A 23388-nucleotide genomic window follows, 5' to 3' on the forward strand; every position below is an offset into this window, starting at 1 on the left:
AATAGAAAATTAGAAATAGAAAATAACAATCTATCAATCATAACTAAGCTTCCATACAAAAACATCCACTCTAAATTTATTTTAATTATCAGTAGGGATTGGGGAAAAAATCTGTCAATATTTAGAGTCATGCTCATAACAGTAGAACCATTTTTCCAATTTAAGAATTCGGCTGAAGTTCATAACTTCATTTGTCTGTTGTCACTGCTGTAAATGATAGAAAGTAAAAGTCAGTGCTTTCAAAAAATAATGTAGTTTTAGCTAATATATACTTTAATATTCTTAATATAGCCACAAAGTATGTTCATTTTTCCCCTTTCATTCATATAACAAGGACTAGAATTTTAAGAAACTAGTGCTTTAAAAGTATTTGTTTATGCTAAAACTAGGTAAGGTGGTATACTGCAAATATTTGTGTTCAACTCCCAGTTGGCATGGCTTTGAACTATAAGTTCTGTAGTCCAAAACTCCTCATGAATATCAGTTCATCAGGTTTCATATACAGTGTAGCCTCTGAAACCTGACTTTGTGAATAAGTTCAAAGAGAAGACAGCTATTCGTTTGCAGACACCAGTTTAACTAGCAAGCTTTATCCAGGTCTGCTATTATTTCAAGACATGGGGTATTACTTATTTTCACAGTTTCACTCCTTTTCAAAATGGCAATGGAAACAACCTTAGGAGATGATAGATAGATGATTGATAGATAGATAGATAGATAGATAGATAGATAGATAGATAGATAGATAGATAGAAGTATGTGTGTGTTAATAAAGAAAGCAGAGATCCAAATTTCTTCCAATAGAATAAAACAAATGCAAATATGCAAATTTTAAAGAGATACAGCTAATCAGCACTATGAGATTAAAAACTCTACCAGTTTACTTGAACAAACATACACCTTCATTGGAGAGATAATGGTTGCAGGGGTTAAAACGTTGGACTTGAACTGCAGACTCCCAAGTTAAAACCCCTATTTGATTTCTGTAGTTTGGCGAGGGAGATAAAATCCAGAAAAAAAGTTGGATAAGTAAAATTATACTTCCTTTCACTGGCCATTTTATGGGTCAATTTTTCCCAGCCACCACGATGTCATCCTTAAAATACCTGTTTGGCACTGCATTGGCTATACTGCAGATAGATTCTAGGAAATGACTTTCAAAGCTGAATTGCATCGGGTGGAAAAACTGATGCATTTCATAGTTTTTTCTCCTTCAAGCAAATTAATATTTACCTTTAATTTGGGAGCACAGAGTAAGTAGTTTCCATGCCAGCATGGATGTGGTCAGTCACATGACAGTGCAGTAGCCACGTCCCGGGATATTTTGGCCACATCTCAACAGTTTGAAATGTCCCAGGGAACAGATCATAAACATCTCCTCGGAAAGTTCTATTGTACTTTTGGAGAGAGAAAAAATAACGATATATTTATGTAGTTCTTCTAATACTAATTAATTCATTGGAAGAATGCAACAACATGAATAAAGGGCATCATAATATTTTAAATATTTTAACATAAAGTACTTTCTAACTTAAGAAAACTCAAACATTTAAACATCTATGATTACAGACCTTCAATTACTACCATACTTAAAGCCAATTAATATTAGTAGAAAGTGGACCAAAGTGTGTTCTGTCCTCAAGGGAAAAATAATACTGCAGATATGGAAGTTGGATTATTGGAAAAATACTAGACAATGGCACTACTTTTTTCATGCATTTGTCAAAAAGTTCAACTGAATCCGTATACAATTTCCAAATTTACCTATGGATGTTAGGGCACTTACTAGACAACATGCATCCTTACCAGATAAATAGAATATATTTTGCTCCATGGTTAAAATCACAAAGGGAGGAAAGAGAAAGAAATGTAAAATTGAAGGATAAAGTCGCCACTTCAGTTCCCTAGCTGGAAACTATAAAACAATGGCCAGCCAAAATGGGCAGACTTAGTTTAACTGAGTTAGTTATCTGACTTAAGAAAGTTTTGTGTGTTCAGTTGTCCGACACAGTGCTTTATCTCTTAGCTAGGTATGTACCTTCTTTTTAGTTCTATCTTTAAAAACACTTATTTTTACCTTGTAATCGAAGCTATGGCCATGGAAATGTGCTGTGTGCATATCAACTTCATTCCCCATTCCTAACAAGTACCAGTTTACTTTGTCTCCAACATGCATTGTAAGACCATGCAAGTTTCCAAACACTTTTCCGTTAATGGCTAAAGGAAAAAAAAATATTTGTTATAGAAGTGCTGTTTATTTCCAGTTACTGAGCTACATATCAATCTAATAAATTTAGTACAAACACCAAGCCTATCAAAAGCTTAACCGAAATCATTGCCCAAGATAATTAGAGGTGATCCGCTAACTCAATTTGAGGTCAAAGATCAGAGCAATCTAAAAATCCTTCTAATTACCCTTGGACAATCCTCCATGATATGCATTCAAGAATCAATGGTTAAGTTGCAGAGTTTTGTCTCTGATATCAATAGACTGAGCTTAGTATAGTTGGCACCATAGTGTTTATATGGTGTTTATGTCAGGACAGTAGGCCCAGTAGGTCACATAAGAAACCAACATTCTTGTGGAGGGCTACTGCCTTACTCAGGCGAAACAAGTTCACCAATATCTTTATGTTGTCTATCACAATCTTACAAATACTGCAGTTTTCCACTGCTAGTGTGTACGTGTGTGTTTGTGTGTGCGTATGCATGGGTGTGACACAGAATACAAAAATGCATTTTTGCCCATCTATGCATTATGTAGTGCCACTTTAAGTGATGTGTGGTAATTGTTATTCCAAAATACTGGAATTCTGTATCCAAGCATACCATGCATTTTATTGCTTTCAATGAATTCCTCATCTTCCTTGTTTACATCTCCTGGATTGGTGGAATACAACTTGATATTCTCATCCAAGTACCATGATTCATTTTCATCAAACACCAGAAAAAGAAGAGCAAACTGCAGAAGTTTGGGGTGTTGAATTAGAGGAAAAACTTCATTCCGACAGACAACAAGTGTTCCTATTAATCCACTATTTAGGTCCTGAAATAAAATAATAATAATAATAATGATCACCTTGTACCATCACTAGGACAGTATGTCAAAATAGCCACATGTATATATTGCTTTTCATTTGATTTTATGGAACCTATACATGATTTAATGTGGATCCATCCTTTTATATTAACATTCATTTTAAATAGAAATGTGTTTCCTGCTAACATTTGTGGTACTTTTAAGTTGCCCCTCCCAAAAAATCAAGTAATGTATATTAAAACAGTTCCAAATGTAAATCCGAAAATAATATTTATTCTCTCACAAACAGCTGAACTGGAATTTCCCTAGAAACCTGGTAATTCTGAGATATGATATATGATAGATATGATGATTTGAGATAGTCATTATTTCTCAAGTGAGCACTCAATTTGTTTCTAAGATTGGTTACTATACCTGGTGTCACTAGTTGACCTCAATATTTAAAAGTAGTCCTATTTTTTTTCATTGTGTTCCTTGACTCACATTACATCAGCTTGCAGATCATTTGAATTTTTAGCTATCGAAATAAAGTAATCAGCACAGAATCTCCATCTCTCCTGTTAGAAAAAATCTCCACTCCAGAATCAATGAGATCTGCAAGGCCAGACCAGCTGCCTTTGTTAATCTTCCAGTTATTACAAAATTATAGAATGTTGTACTTGTTAATGTACCTAAAATATTGAGCTACAGTAGAAATCCCAGAAAAGAGAACAACTTTAACCATAGTCACTATGAATTTACCTTAACTCTATCCACAGTGGAATAATATGCCCAGGGAATACAGGTAGAATCTCTTTCCTCAGGACCAGATCTTGCTGGGATTTTCCAGATATACTCCTCGGTTGCACCTGAATGAAACATACATTGTAGACATGGATTTATTTTTATATTTTGTTTTTTCCTTTGTAATCAGTGTTTTAAAAATGAACAATGGAAGTCCTTTTTATATAAAGTTTGCAATCTTGCACTATTGGAGAAAAGTTTTGCAATACAAGCTAAAAAAAAGGAGCTGGTTTTCTGTTTTACTATTTATAGTTATTTTTTAATTTCCTCCCACACAAAATAGGATGGACTGTCTACTGTTTCCCTTTGTCTTTCTGTGACACCTTCTGTGATCATAAATTTTAAAGCACTTATTCAAAGCTAATTTTCTTAAAACAAAGCTGAAACCTGTGATTTAGACATTTTAGGACAATTTTAAAGGTGTACAATTTTCTGCAGTCCTAGCTGAGATAAAGTCCCATTGAATGCATGTGGCTATTTCTCCTCAATGGATAGATGCGCAGTATGCACACTGTACATCAAAAATAATATGAATATGGATACTAGTATTTTTTTTTCTTTCAAATAGCAAAATAACGAATCAAATCCATGCTTTTGAGTAGATATCAAGGAAAAGCTGCACAGAATAGCATTAACATTTGTCTCGTACAATTTGCATTTAGGTACACAAATAGAATGTTTTAAAAAACCCTATAAATTACTTTTCCATGAAAACTCAATAAACTCCAAATCCAAACTTTTATAAGTCATTACAATTGATACCAAAATGGAATCAACAGAATTATACGATTATGATGTTACAGTCTTTCAACTGAATATACTGCAAGTTCAATTATAACTAACCAAGGGTTGAACTTGGTTAGTTCTTTGACTACAGATCATGAAACAACATAGGCTACATTCTGGAAACATTCTGGAAAACATTCTGGAAGAAGAAAATGCAAAGAGTTTTCTAGTATCCAGAAAACAATATGGACTTATTCACAAAGCCACAAGGAGCCTAGGTCAATTTAAAAATGCAACTTTTTCAACATCTTTTTTTTTCTTTTTCATTATCAACTCAGGACTGATATAATGAATTAATGTACCTGGATTTGTTTCTGTTACAAATGGATACTCAGTTTTTATTCCTTGTGCATGGATAGAATAACTCCTAGAGGCCATGTTCTTGAAAACAATTCTAATTTTATCTCCAACATTTGTAAGAAGCAGAGGACCTTTGAAGAGGTAAAAATAAGTATATAAAAATATAAAGTAAAATAAAATTTCTTCCATAAACAATCATAAAAGAAACCTGAAGAGGCAAGAAGCCTCCAAACATATGAAGGTAAATATGAAGTTCCTGGGACATAAGAAAGAACTGTATTTATCTGAAACTAATAGAGCCTCTTCATAAAGTTGGGCTTGATTTTCAGCATTATATCTAAACTGAACCAACTATTTTTCCAGGACTTAGATTAACTACACTTACAGTGTAGCTTCAAATGAAGAGGCTCTGCCTTGTTCACTTCAGTAGCAGCTTTGGTTGATATGAAATTTAATCAACATTTTATGCACACTAGTATTGCTTGATTATGACATGTGTTTGGAATCTTCACAAAGGTCACAAGGGGGTATTTATTCATAATTATATTAACATAAATAAGCAAGTAGGTATAGATAGATAAGTCGTTGCACATATAAAAGCAGCAGTTGCTGAAAGATGATGAGAGTCTATTAGAATCAACCCAGGTGTCAGGATTCTGAAACAAATACATAAATAAAAGGGTTCTATGTAGATATTGAAAACTTCTGGCTTGAGCCATTGGTTCAATCCTGAAATCACTGCATAAGCTACAGTCATGCAAAATATTTCCAAAATTGTTATTTTGAAGATTGCATTGTAAAATATAATACACTGTAATATAAAAATCCAGATCTTTGCTGAAATTCTTCAAGCCAATACCTAAGATTCCCAAATGTTCTTCCTCTTCATTCCGTTCTTTAGGGATTTTGAATGTTTGGTCAGTATATTCGCGATAAACCACTTTCTTGTATTTTGACCCAATGAATTTATCTCCCTTGTTTAAGAATGGATTTCCTGGACTAAAAGAAAAAATGAAGTCAAATTTCACATATCCACACATAAAGTTCTGTGCCCAACAAAATTTTAAGAATGCAGAATGCACCACGTTATTGCAATAGACCCAAGTCATAATTCCCTAACAAATTTGGACACATCATAGAAGAAAAGGTCTTCTAATGTTTTATTTTTATTTTTATTAGTGCTGTCTTGCCTTTCATCATGGAACTGATGTCTCTCTTGTTCCCATGTCCTGTTAGGGGAATAGTCCCATTCAACTTCTATGGCTGCAATGTAGAAGGTCTTCTGATGAGTGTATTGCTCATCTTTTGCTGTTGAACCACACCTCTTTACTTCATACATTTGTCTCATACCACCAGTGTAGTGATCTGTTGTGAGGCAGGCCACTTCAAAAAGACCTGGAGAAAAAAATATGAACCAACTAATTGAAGCAAGAAAATAAGGGAAAAAATCCTCAGGCACATCCAAAAGATGCAATATCTTACCTACATTATAGCATCATTTTCAAAACAGTAAATTGGTCTTCACCCTATGATAGTTGAGAATTTTGGGAGTTGCGTCCCTTATATCTCCAGAGGGTGGCAGACTGGTGCAGTAACAAGGTGTGAGGAAGGCGGTGAAATATCATTCTGTGGTTCTAGGGCCCTTTGACTCACAACAAAACAGCTGCATCTTTTCACATTTGGCAAAGAGAATCAGAATATTTCCTCACAACACAGTTTAAATTTCTCAAGAAACCAATTGGTGGTTCTTAGTGTTCCATCAAACTATTTCCTAGATAACCTGTTATTTTAACAAGATTAAAAAGGTTAAAGGGTTTTAAAATAACTTTAAAAACAGCTTAATTTTTTTAAAAAAAATTGTGATGGTGACTCTCCCCCAGTCACAAGTCATAGTGCATATTTCAAGAAGACACCACATATTCCTCAAATATAATATTCTTTCTTTCAGCTATGTTGTGGACTCCATTAAGGGCCCATGGAGTTTGTGGAACTGCAATATAGATTTCTCAGAAAAAAGCTCATGAAAATAAGCTTTTCAATGGAAAATCTTGGATTATGGATTAAGAGTGCAAGACAGGATCAGAGAATCAAATTTATGATTTGGAAATAGGGCATTCCACATTTGGGAAAACCTTAGAAAAAGGTATATTTGGACTCCCCACAATAATATCTGGGGAGGATTTTTATAAACAGTAAATGTTGTTCACCTTGTGAGTCAGGCTTCATAACAGCTGTGGCAGAAGTGTGTGGGAAAAGATTAACCGTATCCTTCCTAGTCCCTTTCGTCACAAAAGTGTTTCCTGAAAAATATATTCCATGAATGTCAACCTCAGTTCCCAAGCTGATCAAATGCCAGGAAACTATCTCTCCAAGACACATCTCAAGGCCTTTCTGATTTCCATACATATATCCATTTATAGCTGCAAAATAAAAAGCATGGAAATTAATAAAAAATATACTACTACTATACTACAATTAACAAAACAGAAAGCATCACCTACATGATCCTTTATCACCAAGATCCTCAATAGAAAATGAAATTGTAGGTGGCTTCAGTTAGTATTTTTTTTTTTTCGTTTTTGATCTCTGCTTTATTAGGTTTATTACACTAGGCTCCAAAAATATACACAATATTTAGTCAACAAAAAGAGATACAGCAAACCTTAATTCTTACAGCTATTTAATAGTCATCTGGTTTTTTTACAGTCTAGATATGGTCATTTTACATATTTGTGTTCAATCCATAAAACCTTTTTCCTGTGTAAAGTATTGTGGAAGTGAATGAGATAACATCCAGGCCTTTGTCTGAGAAATAAAAATGTAATAATACCTAATGAACTACATGTAAAATCTCTGAGTTTCTTGATAATGTCCAAAATATAAATTAAAGAATAACATAATAATGCTGGAATATTAATAATGATTGGAAATATTGTCCCTAGAAGAGTTAAATATTTCTCTTTTTTTTAAATAAAAGTTATATCAAATAGAGACCAGAGGTGGTATTCAGCAGGTCTGACCAGTTCTGGAGAACCAGTAGCGGAAATTTTGAGTAGTTTGGAGAACCAGCAAATGCCACCTCTGACTGGAGATTTTACAGTATCCTTCCCTTGCCACACCCACCAAACCACGCCCACAAAAACGGTAGTAAAAAAAATTGAATTCCACCACTGATAGACACCTATAATAAAAGACTACTAATTCTGTTAAAAATTCCAGCTATTACATTCCATTCTCATTGCTCAAACCTTGTTTTTCTTTCTGTTTCTTGAACAATCACTCTACATCCTACCATATGTCCACTGGGTATATTCATTCTCATAGAGCAATGTCATTATATTGAGATCGAGGTTTTGAGTAGGAGAGGTTCTAGTGACCAAATCTTAATTATGGCTTCTAATTCAAAGCACTAATTTTTGTTATGTTATTTTGAAATACCTTTTCAATGCAAACCATGACATGAACTAGAGTACTTAGGCAGTGAAATGATTTAATTAAGTAATTGCCTCTATATTTTATATACATCTCCATTCATCAGACCTTCAGTTCCTGATGTTTGCAAAACTAGTGGGAGGTTTGTTGTATGAGCATTGCTCTTTCCTTTCATCTCAAATGGGGAATACAGTTTTTAAAAGCTAACTAATTTATTATATTCAACAATATGACAAAACACAAACTCTTACTGTTCTATCGCCAGAACAAAGTAGACTGGAGACCGGAGTTGAAATCAGCTCTTTATTTACAGTCAGTAAACTTCAACTAAACTCGAGCCGCGGCAGCCTCTTTTATAGTGGCTGCTCGCAGCTCACAACCAATGGCATCATTTTAAACCTCCCGCCGTTAGGCGGCCAATCATAATACGTTGTTAACCACCAATCGCTAGGCGGTAGTGGTTGTCCAATCAGAACGTAGTATTATGAGCATGTAAATGTCTATATACAATACTTACAATGCATCTTATTGGACTCTTGAAAATCCTCATCCTCTTTATCAACCTCTTCAGGATGTTCTATAAATTTATTGATATTGTCATCTAAATACCAGCTCTGGTTTTCATCAAATACTGTTGCAAGAAGGAAAAATTCCTTGTCTACATTATCCTATGGGTAAGAGAAGACAGAAAAAGAATAAAATCAATAAATGGGATTATCTCTTATAATAAAATTATGTTTATTATGCAACTAATAAGAGTTTATATATAATTATAAATATTTAGAAGCTTCTTGGATGATTAACAACCTAATGTGGTATGTAAGCTCAATTTTGATTAAAAACAATTTTATGATGGGATTTGCTGTAGATGATCTTTAAAAAGATCAAGTAAGAATTATTTTAAAGGTCAAAAAATCTTCAATTGTGTATTTGAAAAATAACATTTAAAGGCTTAGGAGAAAGCCAAATTATTTCGTTAAAAAAGATTCAAATATTGTTACAGTGATAAAATCAGTCAGAGTTTTCAAGATTTGAATGGGTTTTCCTAGCCAGGAAGGGACACAGTAAGAAAATGAATAATTGTCTTATTCTGTTTTTGATCTATTCCTTATGAAAAGAGACCTTTTCCTGCAGAGGAAAGCAGTGATTGTCCAGCTTTATCTCTTTTGCAGGTATTTTATCCAAGACACATTTTGGGGTCTTGATTAATTTATTATTGCTCTGAAATTATGCCATTTTCTTCTAGACACCAGAGAGTTGGTTAATTATTTAAAACAATGCTGCCTTCATCAACAACATGTCAATTAGAGATGTTGATGCACATTTAAGCTACTTTTAAAGTATATAATTTCTAATTTAAAATTTTTTAAATACTTCAGAATGCCAACAAAGGATAATTTCATTACTATTACTATTAGGTCCTCTTTCTAGCCTGTAGCTACTGGATGATTTTAATGGCATTCCAGTGACTGCAAACCGATTACTTGGACTATTCAAACATTTAACTGACGATAAACTTCTACAAATGTATTCATTAGGCAAACTCAACAAAATGTTAAAATCAACATTACCAATGGAATTCAATTATGTGCATGAAACAACAAAAGATTCAATTAGTGCAGTAAATAACATCACCATTGGATAATTTGCTGTCATCCCGAGAAAGCCATCCTGAGACGTAAATACTGCAAAGCCTATGAAACATTTTCTCCATTATGCAGAAAACGAAACATCTCATTAAGTGTTTGGTGAGTCTCTAGTTTTTGCAGTCTAAAGAGGAATATAAACCAAGACACTTTTGGGGCACTAGCTGGATGTTTTATGCCTGCCTGCTCTACTCTGAAGTTGTTCAACAAATTGTCCCATGTTAGCATATGAAGCAGGCCGGAAGATGGAAGTCACAGTGATGAATATGTGCATTAATATATACACTTTTTAAATAGTGATAAGCTGCTCGGTTATGAACATTAGTTTAATAAGAAAGAATGCACAATTTATAATATCAATGTATACAATAAATATGTCCTCTAAAATGCACCTCTTTCATACTTCAGGAAGGGGAGGAAGATAGTTGGAATAGGTTGGTAATTTTAGTTTTTTTTCATTACCGGTTTCCATGAAGCAGGCATTATGCCTTTTCTGCAGACCAAGAGTGGGCCCACCAGGCCAGAATTGGTATCCCTGATTGGATCTGAAGCTGAATAATACAGCATAGTTAGACAATCTGGATCATCTGCTGTAGGGCCCACAGATTCTGGCACTTCCCATTCATAGATGAATTTCTCTCCAGGTTTCACATGTGAGCCTGGACTTGGAGTACCTGCAGTATGTTCAAAATTGAAATGGTAAGAAATCACCAATCCTCCACCAATTTAAATATAATAGGACATTTGGTTGATTTCTTTAATTAATATTATGCTTACACAGATAGAGTATATTAACATACATGCATTTACCTCCAGACAGAGTGTGGTAGAAAGAGCCCTCATTGCTTTTGGTATAACTCAGGCCATGTGGTTGAATGCTGAATGGGTGGCTTGCATTGTTGAAGAAGACTACTTGAATAAAATCACCAACTTCTGCTCTGATGATCGGTCCTAGTTAAAAGAGAGATAATCAACCTTCATTCTTGTTTGTGACTGGTACTCACTGATCTCTAAAAGCTAAATTGGGTTGGATCCGGATAATAGTTAGTAGAAGAGCCCTGACAAATACTCAGGTGGTAGCCAAAACTGAAGTTAAAAAAAAAAAAATATCTAGAAAAACATAATGCAAAACACTTTGGGATTGTTGTCCCAAAAATTACATGGCTACATCTGTAGCTTTACCAGAAAATTAACTGAACCCCAAAGAGACTATATAGCTTATTCATCTACCCACTGAGCTAACTACCTAGTTAGCTGCTTCCTTTTTTTTTTAATGTTAACTTTAGGTGAAGATGTTAACCATGTTCCATTTTCCACTTGTGTTTCAAATATTCAGCATACTGGCAATCATGCATTTAATATCAGTGCAACATAACATATACAGATTTTGCTGAGTCTTACATGTTACTGTGGATTTAGAAGTCTCAGTTCAACCATGATCTATCCAGGTTGTATCTTGTAATTTGTACTGTACTAATAGCTCTTACTATCATAGCATTTGTGCAGGCCCTCTTGCATCCTTGATCATTTTCAGAAGATTTCAGACACATACATATTGTCACAATTCACAGTATTGTTATATAGTTCATGTAAACTGCAAATTGCAAAATTATAACATAGACTTACCCAAGAGTCCAAGATGCTTTTCAGTATGAGGCCCGAAAGAGCGTCTAGTAAATTTGTCACTGGTATACTGAAAAAAACGAGCTTTTTTATAAGTTCCACCAATTCTATTTTTGCCTTTTTCAAAAAATGTCTTGGCATCCCTGTAACAAAACAAAGCACCTCAATGTTTGCAATCATATAGCAGCAGAAAGAAAGGTATTACATATGTTAGGGAATTGATAATTTGGTCTTGTCCCCTATCCTTTATTAGTGCTTTTTCTCAGAATTTTTAATGGAATGCTAATATTCAAACTAATAAAAAGTACAGATACAATAACAGGAGGGGGATTCAAATTTTTTAACAACTGGTTCTGTGGGCATGGCTTAGTTGGTGGGCGTGGCCAACTCAATATCACTCACACCAAGGCACACATCTCCTTGTGGGGATGCTGCAACAGTCATAAGTGTGAAAAACAGTCAAAAGTCACTTTTTTCAGTGCCATTGTAACTTTGAATGGTCATTCCACACAAGCAAAGTACCACCAAAGGAGGGGAAAAAAACTCCAGAGAAGTTCCTGAGACAGGAAGTCTAGTCCTGCCAAGAATGTAATAAGGGTTAACAGAGAGGCAGTTTCTGTAAAGCAACACCAGAATGTTTCCTTCCTGCTTTCCTTACAGGATTAGGCCAGTAATTTCTTCTAACAACCGGTTCTCCAAACTGCTTAGAATGTTAACAACTGGTTCTAGCAAATAGGTGCAAACTGGTAGAATCCCACCCCTGAATAACAGTATTAAAATGGTTAATATAACCATAAAACTGACATACATAGCAACAGAAAATACAAAAAAAGCTGTAAATTATGTCATAAATAAATTAATTCAACTTTTACCATCTTGTTCTTTTTCTTTTTCCTTTCTCAAAACCAAAACCAAAAATTATTCTAGATAATAATAGCATGTATCACCACCAGCAAATCTGGTATAGCTTTTTCTTTTTCTGTTGTATATAATAAATCTTTAGCTAAGTCCTGTTTATCAAACATCCACATTCTTGAAATTTTACTGCATTCCAAATACTAGAGATACAGCCATAGCATCTTTAAAATGTAGCCAGAGAAATATTAATAGTCCTATTCATATCAGCCTAAAAAGCAATACTAATAGGATAAGACCAAACTATGTGAATTAATGTTTCAACTCTTAAGTTGGATCTTCAACAGGAAACTGATAGTAACCAATATTTACTGAAGATTTTCGGAGGCATCTACTCCGCAAGTCTCAAACTCTCAGTGCCACGGTGCCATCACATGATATTTCATGATGTTTTTCCTCTCACAGAGCTCGGGTCGGTGTGACCTGCATGTGAAGCATGCGGCCCATGGGCCGCCAGTTTAACACCTCTGATCTAGACTATATGAGACACTGTTGTTATTATTCTTGCATTAAATTCATTTTAAGCTCTGGATATTGTTTTATGTATCCTTTCATTCATCAACAGGACATCAAATTCATTATTCTAAAAGTCAACTAAATAATTAAAAGTTACTTCATCAATTTCCTTCAATTTTCTATAGAGAAGGGCACTGGCTTAAAAGTTACAAAGAATTCCTCCAAAATATCCTATTGCAATATAATATCAGTTCAGACACAAAGTTCCCCCTGCTTTCTAGTATACCAGGAGCTGATAACAGGGCTTTTGCACTGAAGAAAAAATGTGTACTAGCTTGGACCTCTTCATATCTACTCTTACAATTGGATGTTAGTAAATGCCAGCAAAATGTTTTATATGAAATAGTTTGGCTGCCTGCAAAAAATCATCACTTACTCATCTAGATCTAAGGGTTCTCTTGTGAATTCATTTGATCCAGATGGGGCATAGTTCCATTCCTCTTCCTCTGCTGCAATATAATAGAATCTTGTGGTAATGAGGGTAGTGTGGTATTGGTTCTTGACAGTTGGAGAAGGATGCACACAGTTTTTCACTTTAAAAATGGCCTGCATGCCACCTGAAGAAAAGGAAAACAAAGATCATTGATCATGTAAGTTCTCTATAATCAAGAAGTCCATAGACTAAGAAACTTAAACTTCCTCCTATCCCTCAAAAATGCATAACAAGGAAGCCAGAAACCAAATGGATATAAGACAGGAATAATTTTCACTGTGTGACATCTAGACAATGAAAGCCTTATGCAGAGTTTCAAGAACATCTCATATAGGAAATAATTCAGTAACCGAAGGTTCTTTGCAACACAACTTTACCTCTTATATATTTACATGAGATACATGACACAAGTACAAATGGGAGGAATTTGCACTGTCGTGACATGACATATATTTCATCATGATTAGGAAATGACTTCTGGGATTTTGAATTATTTATTTATACTGAAGAAAACAGTACGGATATTATTTCAGTGCCTGTCTGTTTGTCTATTATCTATTATTTCTCTATCTGTCTATGTCCCTGGATTCTTCAGATCAGAATAAAGTATTAGCTTACTTTTTCAAGATATGTAACCCAACTTTAGTATCCATAGTAAGTCATGAACATCACATAATACTTTGCAGGGTTTTATTTTTTGCAGGATATATATGCTAAAATTCCACCTTTCCAATTTGAAAGACCAGGAGATGGGTGAGGGGGGAAGAGAAACACTACAGGAATATTCCAAATAAATGTGCTCAGCTTGTGAACTAGTGACATCATACAATTCTGAAGCTACTTTCAAATTAGCTTTGTGGAAGTCTTCATTAGGAAAACAGGAGACAGCCATTTATTTCATACCTTCTATATGATCATTGACTTGGCAGCTAAGCAACCATTCACCATCATTCTTGGGCACCATAAGAGCATCCACAAAGGTAGCTGGGAAAAGGCTGATTGTGTTGACACGATGCTTCCTTTCTGTCAATATTTGCCCATGAAAATAAACGGAGTGGATATCAGCTTCATTGCCAATGCCAAAAAGATACCATTTCACTTTCTCTTCTGCACACATGGTGACATTGGGAAGATACCCATACATATATCCATTGATTGCTTTTAAAGAGAGAGAGGAAGAGAAATATCACTGATACTGGCTCTAACAAACCTTTAATATCAATCAAGGTTGGTGAAATTAAACAAAATTTTCTCCCACTGGATAGAAATGTTGATTAAATTGATTTTATCAATGGTGGTAATGATATGTACATCTTGCATTTATATTTTATAACTTACATGAATGGCATTTCAAATATGTCCTATTTATCAACCAAGCAGAGCTATATTTGCTTAGCTTTAAGAGTTGCCATAAAAGAAATATCAGCAGAAATGAAGAGCTGTTTATATGTTTCAATTAAGACATTGTGCAAAAATTTGTGGAACTGTTGTGGCTCCGATTCCCGAGCCTGTGCTGTCAGAGGAAGAGGGCTTGGAAGATGAGGAGGAGGAACTGGGAATGCCTTCCTCCCCAGGACCTTCTTCTCTGGCAATGCCTTCCTCCCTGATAATGCCTCAGGTTTCATCAGACAACTGAGAGGAACAGCCTAAGATTAATCAGGAGGAAGGCATATCGGAGCAGCCCCTGACAGGGAGTCAAGAGGAAGAATGTTGGCTTGATCCCAAGCAGCATCGTAGGAAGAAACGTGAGCAGCAACGTAGGAGGCGTGGGAGGGTCAGAGCGTGAGCTGAATCATTGAGCCACACCCCACAGGGGATAAAAGTGGGTGTGTTGTCAGCTGGAACTTTGTACGGGACAAAGTTTAATCTTGCTTCAGGTTTTCTTTGTGAATGATTTTATGGTCTGCCTTGTAATTTTCTGGAAGTAGCTTTTTACTTGTTATCAGTTCGGACTTGGCAGGCAGAGCGTGTTGGAATGCCAAGGACATTATCAGTTCCAAAGAATTAACTCTGTGAAGTCCGAGCCAGCTTGCCTGCCCTGTGTTTGTGTGAGTTTGTACTCTTTCATCTTTCGGGAAAGAAGAAAGGTGAGACAGAACATGGAACTATGTAAAATTATTCATTATCACAAACATAGAGTTCCATATTCATGAATTGGGTGGTTTTGGGAGAAAATTGCAGAAACCTGGTTAAGTTTCTCTAAAACCCAACAGGTATTGTGAATATTCATGCAAACAAAGTTCATAAAAGAACAAAACTTATTCTGAAAGATGCTCTTACAATGCATTTTGTTGCTTTCTTGGAAGTCCTCATTCTCTTTGTCAACTTTGTCAGGTTCAGAGCAGTATTTCTTAATATTCTCATCTAAGTACCAGCTGAAGTTTTCATCCATCACAGAGAACAGCAAGACAAACTCACGGTCAACATCTTTATCTTTTCCATTCTGCAAGGTGCCTTAAGGGACAATAAAGTTTTAAGACCATTTCCCAATGAAAATGATTATTTCAATTGCTTTCTTTAACTTGATGCCATCTGCACATCTGGAAAATAACTCTTAGTATTCTCCAACCGCATCACCCCTGACAGTTGTACTCCTAACAAGAGGGCATAAGGTAACAGAAAGCTGCATTAAAATAATGACCTTCATCACACTAGATGAGGTAGGGATATGTGGAAAGACCAATTTGTCATTCATAAAACTCCAACTTTTTGAATTCTGTTTCTTGGTAATGAGTGAGTAGAATATGGAAAATTAATGCAGCCCAAAGAATTCCTGAATTCTTATGCCTTTAATTATTACAAACAATGAAAAATGAAAAATATAATTACAATTTCTGAGTTTTGCAGAAATTCCATTTGAAATTTCAAAGAAATTTTGAACAGCACACTTGTAGTTGAACAGAGAATGCCTTGTCTCTCATTTGCTACAATTAAAATATCTAATATGTCTTTATCACCAGTTAGGCAGAGATAATCTGAGCTTCTCTTCATTAGCTGTGTTCAAGCAGAAGCTAGCCAGCCTGCTTTCTGGAATATTGGATTTGGATTCTTGCACCAAACAAGAGAAGGATATATTGTCCCAAACTCCCAACTCTATGCCTCAAAGGAGCTTTTTTTTTTTAAGCCAACCTATCCTTCCATCCCCCACCATCACAACTGATGAAGCTTCTTGGATGAGAAGCAAAATGTCATCTTCCTCCTCCACCTCAAAAAACCAGTTGCCTTTTGGGAAAAAAATAACTATGAACTGGATGATTGTGAACCTCTATAGACTTCCCCACTCTATGATTCAGTGCTTTATTGTCATATTTTTACCTTTTCTGCAAGTGATTAAAGCTCCAATAAGTCCAGAGGCAACATCCTTGGGGGCATCTATATGAGAGTGATAGATCCTTGTCAAGCAGTTACTGTCTCCTTCTGCTGGACCATGATCTTCAGTAACATGCCACTTATAAACATACTGCTCTCCTGGCTGCACAGCATCATCTTTCTTTTGTGAATGGTTGGTATTATCAGGATAGAAAGCTCCTAGGAAGTATAAAACATTATTCATGTTATATATGGTAGTTATTCCTTCTGATTACATTTTTGTGCTATTTCTTAATTTGTCCTGCAGTAATTGTGATTTTAAATAATATCTGTGACTTCTTCAGAAAGATTTTTATGTATTTGCATGTAGATCAAATATACGCACTCATATACCTACATATGAATGTTTGTAGGTATACAAAATATTAAAAAGACTTACTGAAATCAAGTAAAAGTATTTGTATGATTTTCCTCTCCTTCAAAGTTGGCCATTGATGGAAATAAAAAAGCAAAAATAATCTATAATCAAGTAAATATTATTTAAAGTATACTTTCAATGTACAAGATTCACATGGGATCATGGGAATAGGCCCATCCCTGACTTATTTATAAATAAACATTAGAATGGGTTGACATATTTGTTTTATGGATTATATGCGCACACCAGAACATTAACAGTATTAAAATACACTAAAGATAACACTGTTTTGGATTACATTGAAAGCTCTACACTTATACATATAAGCAGAGAACTTTGAGATCAAATCCCAGGACTGAACTAGAGCTGACAATCTCAGTGTTACGTACTCTACTTATGCTTTCAGGTGTATATCCAAAGATGTCATATAAATCCAAGTGATGTAAATGTTGAATTGATATGTGGAGATCTGCAGAGTAGTGTGGCTAGAAACAAATGCATTCTTCACAAGATACAACACAATTTTCATATATTTTTTTCCAAAAGAATTCTGAATTCACCCAACTGAAGCCTTATTATAAGAGTGCATAAATCTTACCTTCATTTTCTTTTGTGTATCTGACACCATGGGGATGTAGACTGTAGGCTCTTTTAGCAAAATTTTTTAAGTGAATGACAAAAGAGTCCCCAACTTCTGCTTTGATAATGGGGCCCAGGAAGCCCAGAGATGGTGGTTTTTCCACGACACAACTATATGAGTTATCTGTGTACTGCACATACACAGCTTTTTTATACGTGCTTCCTATACGATCTGGGCCTTGCTGCAGAAAGACACTAGCTTTCCTGAAATGAAAACATATAGATAATTATATCAATGCAAATTAATGTATTATTTACAAGACCAGGTAGTCCTCAACTTACAACCATTGGTTTAATGATGGTTCAAAGTTACAACAGGACTGAAAAAAGAGATTTGCACCGGTCCTCACACTTATCATCTTTGCACCATCTGCACAGTGATTTGATAAAAATCTAGGCACTTGGCAATCAGCATGTGTTTACAATAGTTCCAGCATCCCAGAGTCATGTGATAGTCATTTGCAATCTTCCCAGTTGTCTTACAAGCAAAGTCAATGGGGGAAGCTGAATTTGCTTTAACAGCGGCATGATTTCCTTAACAACTGCAGTGATTTACTTAAGATCAAAGGCAGAAAAGGTTGTAAAAATCAGGTGCAACTCACTTACTCTTCACGTTTCCTTAACAAGGTGACTAGAATTGTACAACTACATTTGCTTCTTTTGACAGATTCATACTTCACAACAGACCCTATGCTATCTACTTCACGCCAGCATTTGTGCTGTAATGACGAGGCAGTCGAGTTGTTTGATCATGAACAACTGAATCATGATGATCTTTATTGGAGTCTAGTCTTGCATTTATACACATTTTTAGTTATCCTCCATCACTGGTTAACTTTGGTTACTGCTTAACTTTGGTTACTGTTTAGCACAGTAATCCATACAATTAATTATCTCTAAAGTCTAACATATGTTTACTTCCTCTCTCTAATCCTCCTTTAGATTAGTGACTTTGTTTACCTGAGTTGTATTTGCTTGGAAACATTCTTTATCTGAGGTTTGCCATCCGAGATTGGAACATTCCTGCAATTACAACTCTACACATTTGTATGTCTTAATTGTCTCCATCCAAAGTATTTAAAGAAGGAAATCTAGTTTACTCTGTGTATCAGAACAAGGTTATCTTTGTTACATGGATAACATTTACTCTGAGATATCATATCTAATCTGCAAAAATCTGAATCACTCTGTTAGCCTTTTTCAAGGCATTGGAGATCTTGCTGGCAGGTGAATAGAAGAGCTCTGTTGTTATTGAGTGTTTTTTGTTGGGTGAATTAAAAAAGAAAATTTGGGAGCCCTGAGTTTTATGTGATAGGCTTTCTATGTTTTAATATTTGTAACTTATGCACAGATAGTGAGACAGGCAGCTGTATCAAGTAAATAAGCAACAAGAAATAGAGGTTTGTCTCGTGGCAGTCATGTAATGGTCATCCAGATTTTTTTCAGTACAGATATGATAGCCATATACAGCAATTACCTGACTAAATTATTTTTTTGTTTTCAATTCTCACACAATTCTCTTTGGTAAAGTTTATTAAGAAAGATAGGATTGCAAGTATATTAGCAAATCAGCTATTTTCACATTAGAATGGAGAAATGTAATTTTTTTCTGATTCTCTGCTTACCTATGATCCTACAAAAGTCCCTCTGTTCACTGACAAGGAAGTCCCCTTGCAGTTGTTTAAACAATGGTCTGAGGACCAACTCTTAGAGTAAGTTACTACAGTGGAGTCAACATTTAATGAACTGTTTGACAAAATAGGTGTTTGTTATATTTTAATGTCTTGATAAATCCAACTGTACAACATGTGCACCAAATACCATTTCTGAGATAAGCTAACACAAATGATGTTGTTGTATGTAAATTGTCTAGAGTACTTGGGATATTTTTTTTTGTTACTTTGGGTTGGTGCCCATAAGGTTTTGTCATATCTGAAATATGAGCAATTAATTGCTTTCTGATGCTTGGCTCACTCTTTTTTTTATAGTTATATTTCCTTGTTGAATGAGTTGTCTACATCTCTGCTGTTAATAATGGGGAAGAGAAGAGAATGGTAAATGAGAAAAAGGAAGAAGAAATAAGATATTCTATCACAAGCAGCATACAAGAGTTTGGTTCTGGGAAATAGTAACAGAAGCACTGTATTGCAGTACAACAGTAATTTTCACTTGCCTTTTGATTGCAGTATGCATACTTGTGCAAATTGGAAATAAATGGACAGCATTAAATGTTTAAGTTCTTTTTGAGAAGGGAAGTTCAAGTTTGTGGGTTCTGGCTATTTAACAGCAAAAGCTTAGCAGCCAATTTTAACTAGCTTCTGCACTATAGATTGAAAAATAAAAATTTACAGGTGAGCACTGGATGAAAGTTTGGGTAGTAGCTTTTGTTCATGCCTGACTAACCATGCATTTGAGAATCCTGTTTTCTTCATTCAAAATTTGATCTGATTACTTTGTCTTGTCTCTGTCTTATGCTCTATAACTTCCATTATTGCACTTAGACATTGGTGTGTGTTTTAACTGCATTGCACCATCATTTTAGAAGTTATGTTACCACTTGAAAAGCACAACAGAAGAGATGGGAGTGCCCGAATTGAACATTGTACTATTCAATGAACATCGGGAGTGCCTGAATTGAACACAATGAACATTGTACTATTCTGGCACCTTGATCACTAGATTTACCTTTCAGAGTCATTTTGTTTCCTCCCCAGGCTAAATTCTTAACTCTATCAATCACTAACTTTTGTCTCTGTTCAACAATTCCACAAATCACAGCATTTACATGTTATTTCATTTCAGAGTTTGATTCCCAGCAATCTTGGGAATGCCTAGCAGATTTGATTTTCTCAATTAACCAATGAGTTGCTTTGAAGCCTCAACTGATGCAGAGGACTGTACTGTTTCAAAGGAAAACCAATATTGCCTTGTAAAAATCATTAACAATCTTGTTTTTCAGAAGCTTTATGAGACACTAATTACATTAGAGATGCATGTATGGACTTTCTAGAACTGTACAGATAATTTCCTGTTGACAAGGGCACTGTAACCTTTTCCTTCTTCTTTGCAAAGATAATGGCTTTCATTAAAAATAAACCTACATAAATCTTATTACTAAGATTCCTGAAGGCTGAAGCATTTAAATAGAGATTAAAATATGAAATACAGAATATGACAAGACAAGCCTTTCTTCCTGCAGTGTAACACAATCTTCAATGGATTCTCAACGAGGAAGCTCTAACTTTTGTCAGAGATTGAATTTCAAGTCACTGTTGCCTTTCTGTTACTTTATATTTTTCAAGCATTCTTCATACTTGTTCTCTTTTGCTCAGCTAGAACAGCAGATCCGAGTTATAAAAATCTGGACAACCACTGGATGATAATAAAATAAACTCTGAATTCCCATTTCCTCCTTACCTACTTTTTTAACAGAAAACATAAGGCTGATTAATACAATCCCCAAGTGACAGAGACTGAATGCCAAGATCAGTTTGACAATTTAGAAATGCTTAAGAGTTATTGCTACCTATTATTATTGATGCATTAAACCTGAGATGAACCATATTTTTAAAATGTTTTAACAAAACAATGGTTTTCCCTCCATTTAATTGTATCCAATATAACTTCAATAACTTCACTCTAACTTATCAGAAATCTTTTGCTAGTCTTAAAAATAATCCTTGCTCTTTTCTGATTCTCACAACTAAAAGAAAGTGTTCAGGTATCAGAAAGGTGGAGTCTACAAGGTGGTGACATAACCTTTCACTGCTGTTAAGAACGTCTACCCTATCTTCCCTTTATGCTGAGACAGAAGAAATATATCCCCTCCCCCTTTTAAAAATGTGTGTATTAATAAAGGTAATCACTCCAGGCTTCACATATGAAGGAATCCCATCTAAAATATAATTAACTATTTGAAAAGGCCAGATGCATCATTTTTCTTCATTCAAACACTATTCAGTTAAAATATAATGGCAAGATTTATTTCAGCACTTCAACTTCCTCTGCAGAAACATGACTACTGGGTTATTGACCTCAATGGAGGAAAGACAGTGGAGGAAATAAAACATACATCAACATAGGAAGGAGAGGATGACAATATACACATCCTGTCTCCAGGTCCTCAAAGACTCTGCTTGCAGGCTACCTCTCAGCCTCTTTTGTAAAGAGGAAAGGAAATGTATTAAGAAAGCATCAGAGGAAATCAGTATTATGATCATATGAGAACATTTGGGGGCCAATCTGTTTCTCTTAACACTGCAAATATTTGTCTGAATGTTTAGGTTTATTTAAAAAAAAATCTAGCCTAATCTGTGCCAGCCTACTCTACTCCAGCATTTTGCTTCATCTTTAAATAGAATACCAATCAGTAGAGCTTTTAGTTATACTCTGTACCAACTTCTCACTAGAATTCCATATTTTATAATTGCTCTGCTTTGTTCCAGGCATTTTATAGGAAGTCCAGCTATCATAGCTGTTTCCCATCCACATGCCTCCTGTTTACCTACCACTCTGTTTAAGAACACTGAAAAATAAAAGATTGAATAGCTTTTCATTGCTACCACTAGAACCTCTCTGCCTGAACAACTTTAGAAGTGTTTCTCAGCTTGGGAACTTTAAAGATGTAGGGACTTTAACTTCCAGAGTTGCCATGTTGACTGGGGAATACTTCATAATATCTCCAAGATTGAGAATCAAGGATCAGCACCATCACCAAGAGCACCTTTGATCTTCAGAAAAAGCACTTTCAGAAGTTCCAAAATGAATTTAAATGATAAAATGGTAGAATTCTTCCAAGGAAAATTGTTTCCAAGGAATATCTCATGAAAGTTATAATAAATGCATTGCAATGCCTGAAAAAGTAACTGATTCTTCCCCTAAGCAGTAAAACAAAATACCTCTAGATTACGATAAACATATTTATATATTTATGCCACACCTGTACAAAATATTTAGGATGATCTAGTTTCAGGTTTTGATCCAGTTAGCAGAAAGTGCTTCTTTCTCCCAACCCCAACACATGAACCTTAGTAATAAAACTGTTTTGCAGAACTAAATCTGCATCATATACAATGCAAACAAAAGAAAAAGTCAGATTATAATCACATACAGGTGCAGAGAGACAAGGCTTTGATCTCTTTAGTGTTATATGTGGTAAGATTTTGGCAGGCAAAACTTTTTCTTCAAGTTTGTTTTCAGGCTGAAATATCTTTTCCATGGTTAGTTGAAATGTCAGGCACTTACCCTTCATTGCATCCAGTAATTGCTGAATAGAAATAAACAGTTCATAGTAAAAATGTGAAAACTTAATATAAGCCCAATTAAACAAGTCGAGACTTACTCATCTTCTGAAAAGGGCTTCCCAGATAGTATGTTCTTTGTTCCTGGAGCGTAATTCCAATCAATTTCATTAATTCCAATGTAGTATTCTCTGGTTACTGCAGAGACTTGGAACAAATAATAAGCCAACAAGTGGCTTATCACAGACAGCTTCATGTTCGAGGTTGTTTTAATCCAATGGACTCACCCAGCAATACCTTCTTTAAAT

The 23388-nt window shown here is 34.9% G+C and overlaps 1 protein-coding gene across 1 annotated transcript; it reads right to left on the reverse strand.

Moving 5' to 3' along the window:
• Positions 1-64: 64 nt before the first annotated feature.
• On the reverse strand, positions 65-23356 carry CP (ceruloplasmin). The gene is made up of 19 exons (XM_026664852.2): positions 23182-23356; positions 17800-18044; positions 16790-17002; positions 15755-15928; positions 14378-14632; positions 13418-13598; positions 11614-11753; positions 10798-10938; positions 10450-10661; positions 8859-9009; positions 7117-7329; positions 6100-6304; positions 5769-5908; positions 4912-5040; positions 3782-3888; positions 2830-3046; positions 2078-2217; positions 1234-1397; positions 65-207 (listed from the first exon to the last, which is right to left on the reverse strand). The coding sequence occupies exons 1-18, from the start codon at positions 23334-23336 to the stop codon at positions 1236-1238; spliced, it is 3180 nt and encodes a 1059-aa protein (XP_026520637.2). The 5' UTR covers positions 23337-23356; the 3' UTR covers positions 65-207; positions 1234-1235.
• Positions 23357-23388: the final 32 nt, after the last annotated feature.

This window comes from Notechis scutatus, chromosome 4, assembly GCF_049901735.1.
Source record: "Notechis scutatus isolate UNSWTSFEM ecotype Mainland chromosome 4, rNotScu1.2, whole genome shotgun sequence".
Lineage (NCBI taxonomy): Eukaryota > Metazoa > Chordata > Lepidosauria > Squamata > Elapidae > Notechis > Notechis scutatus.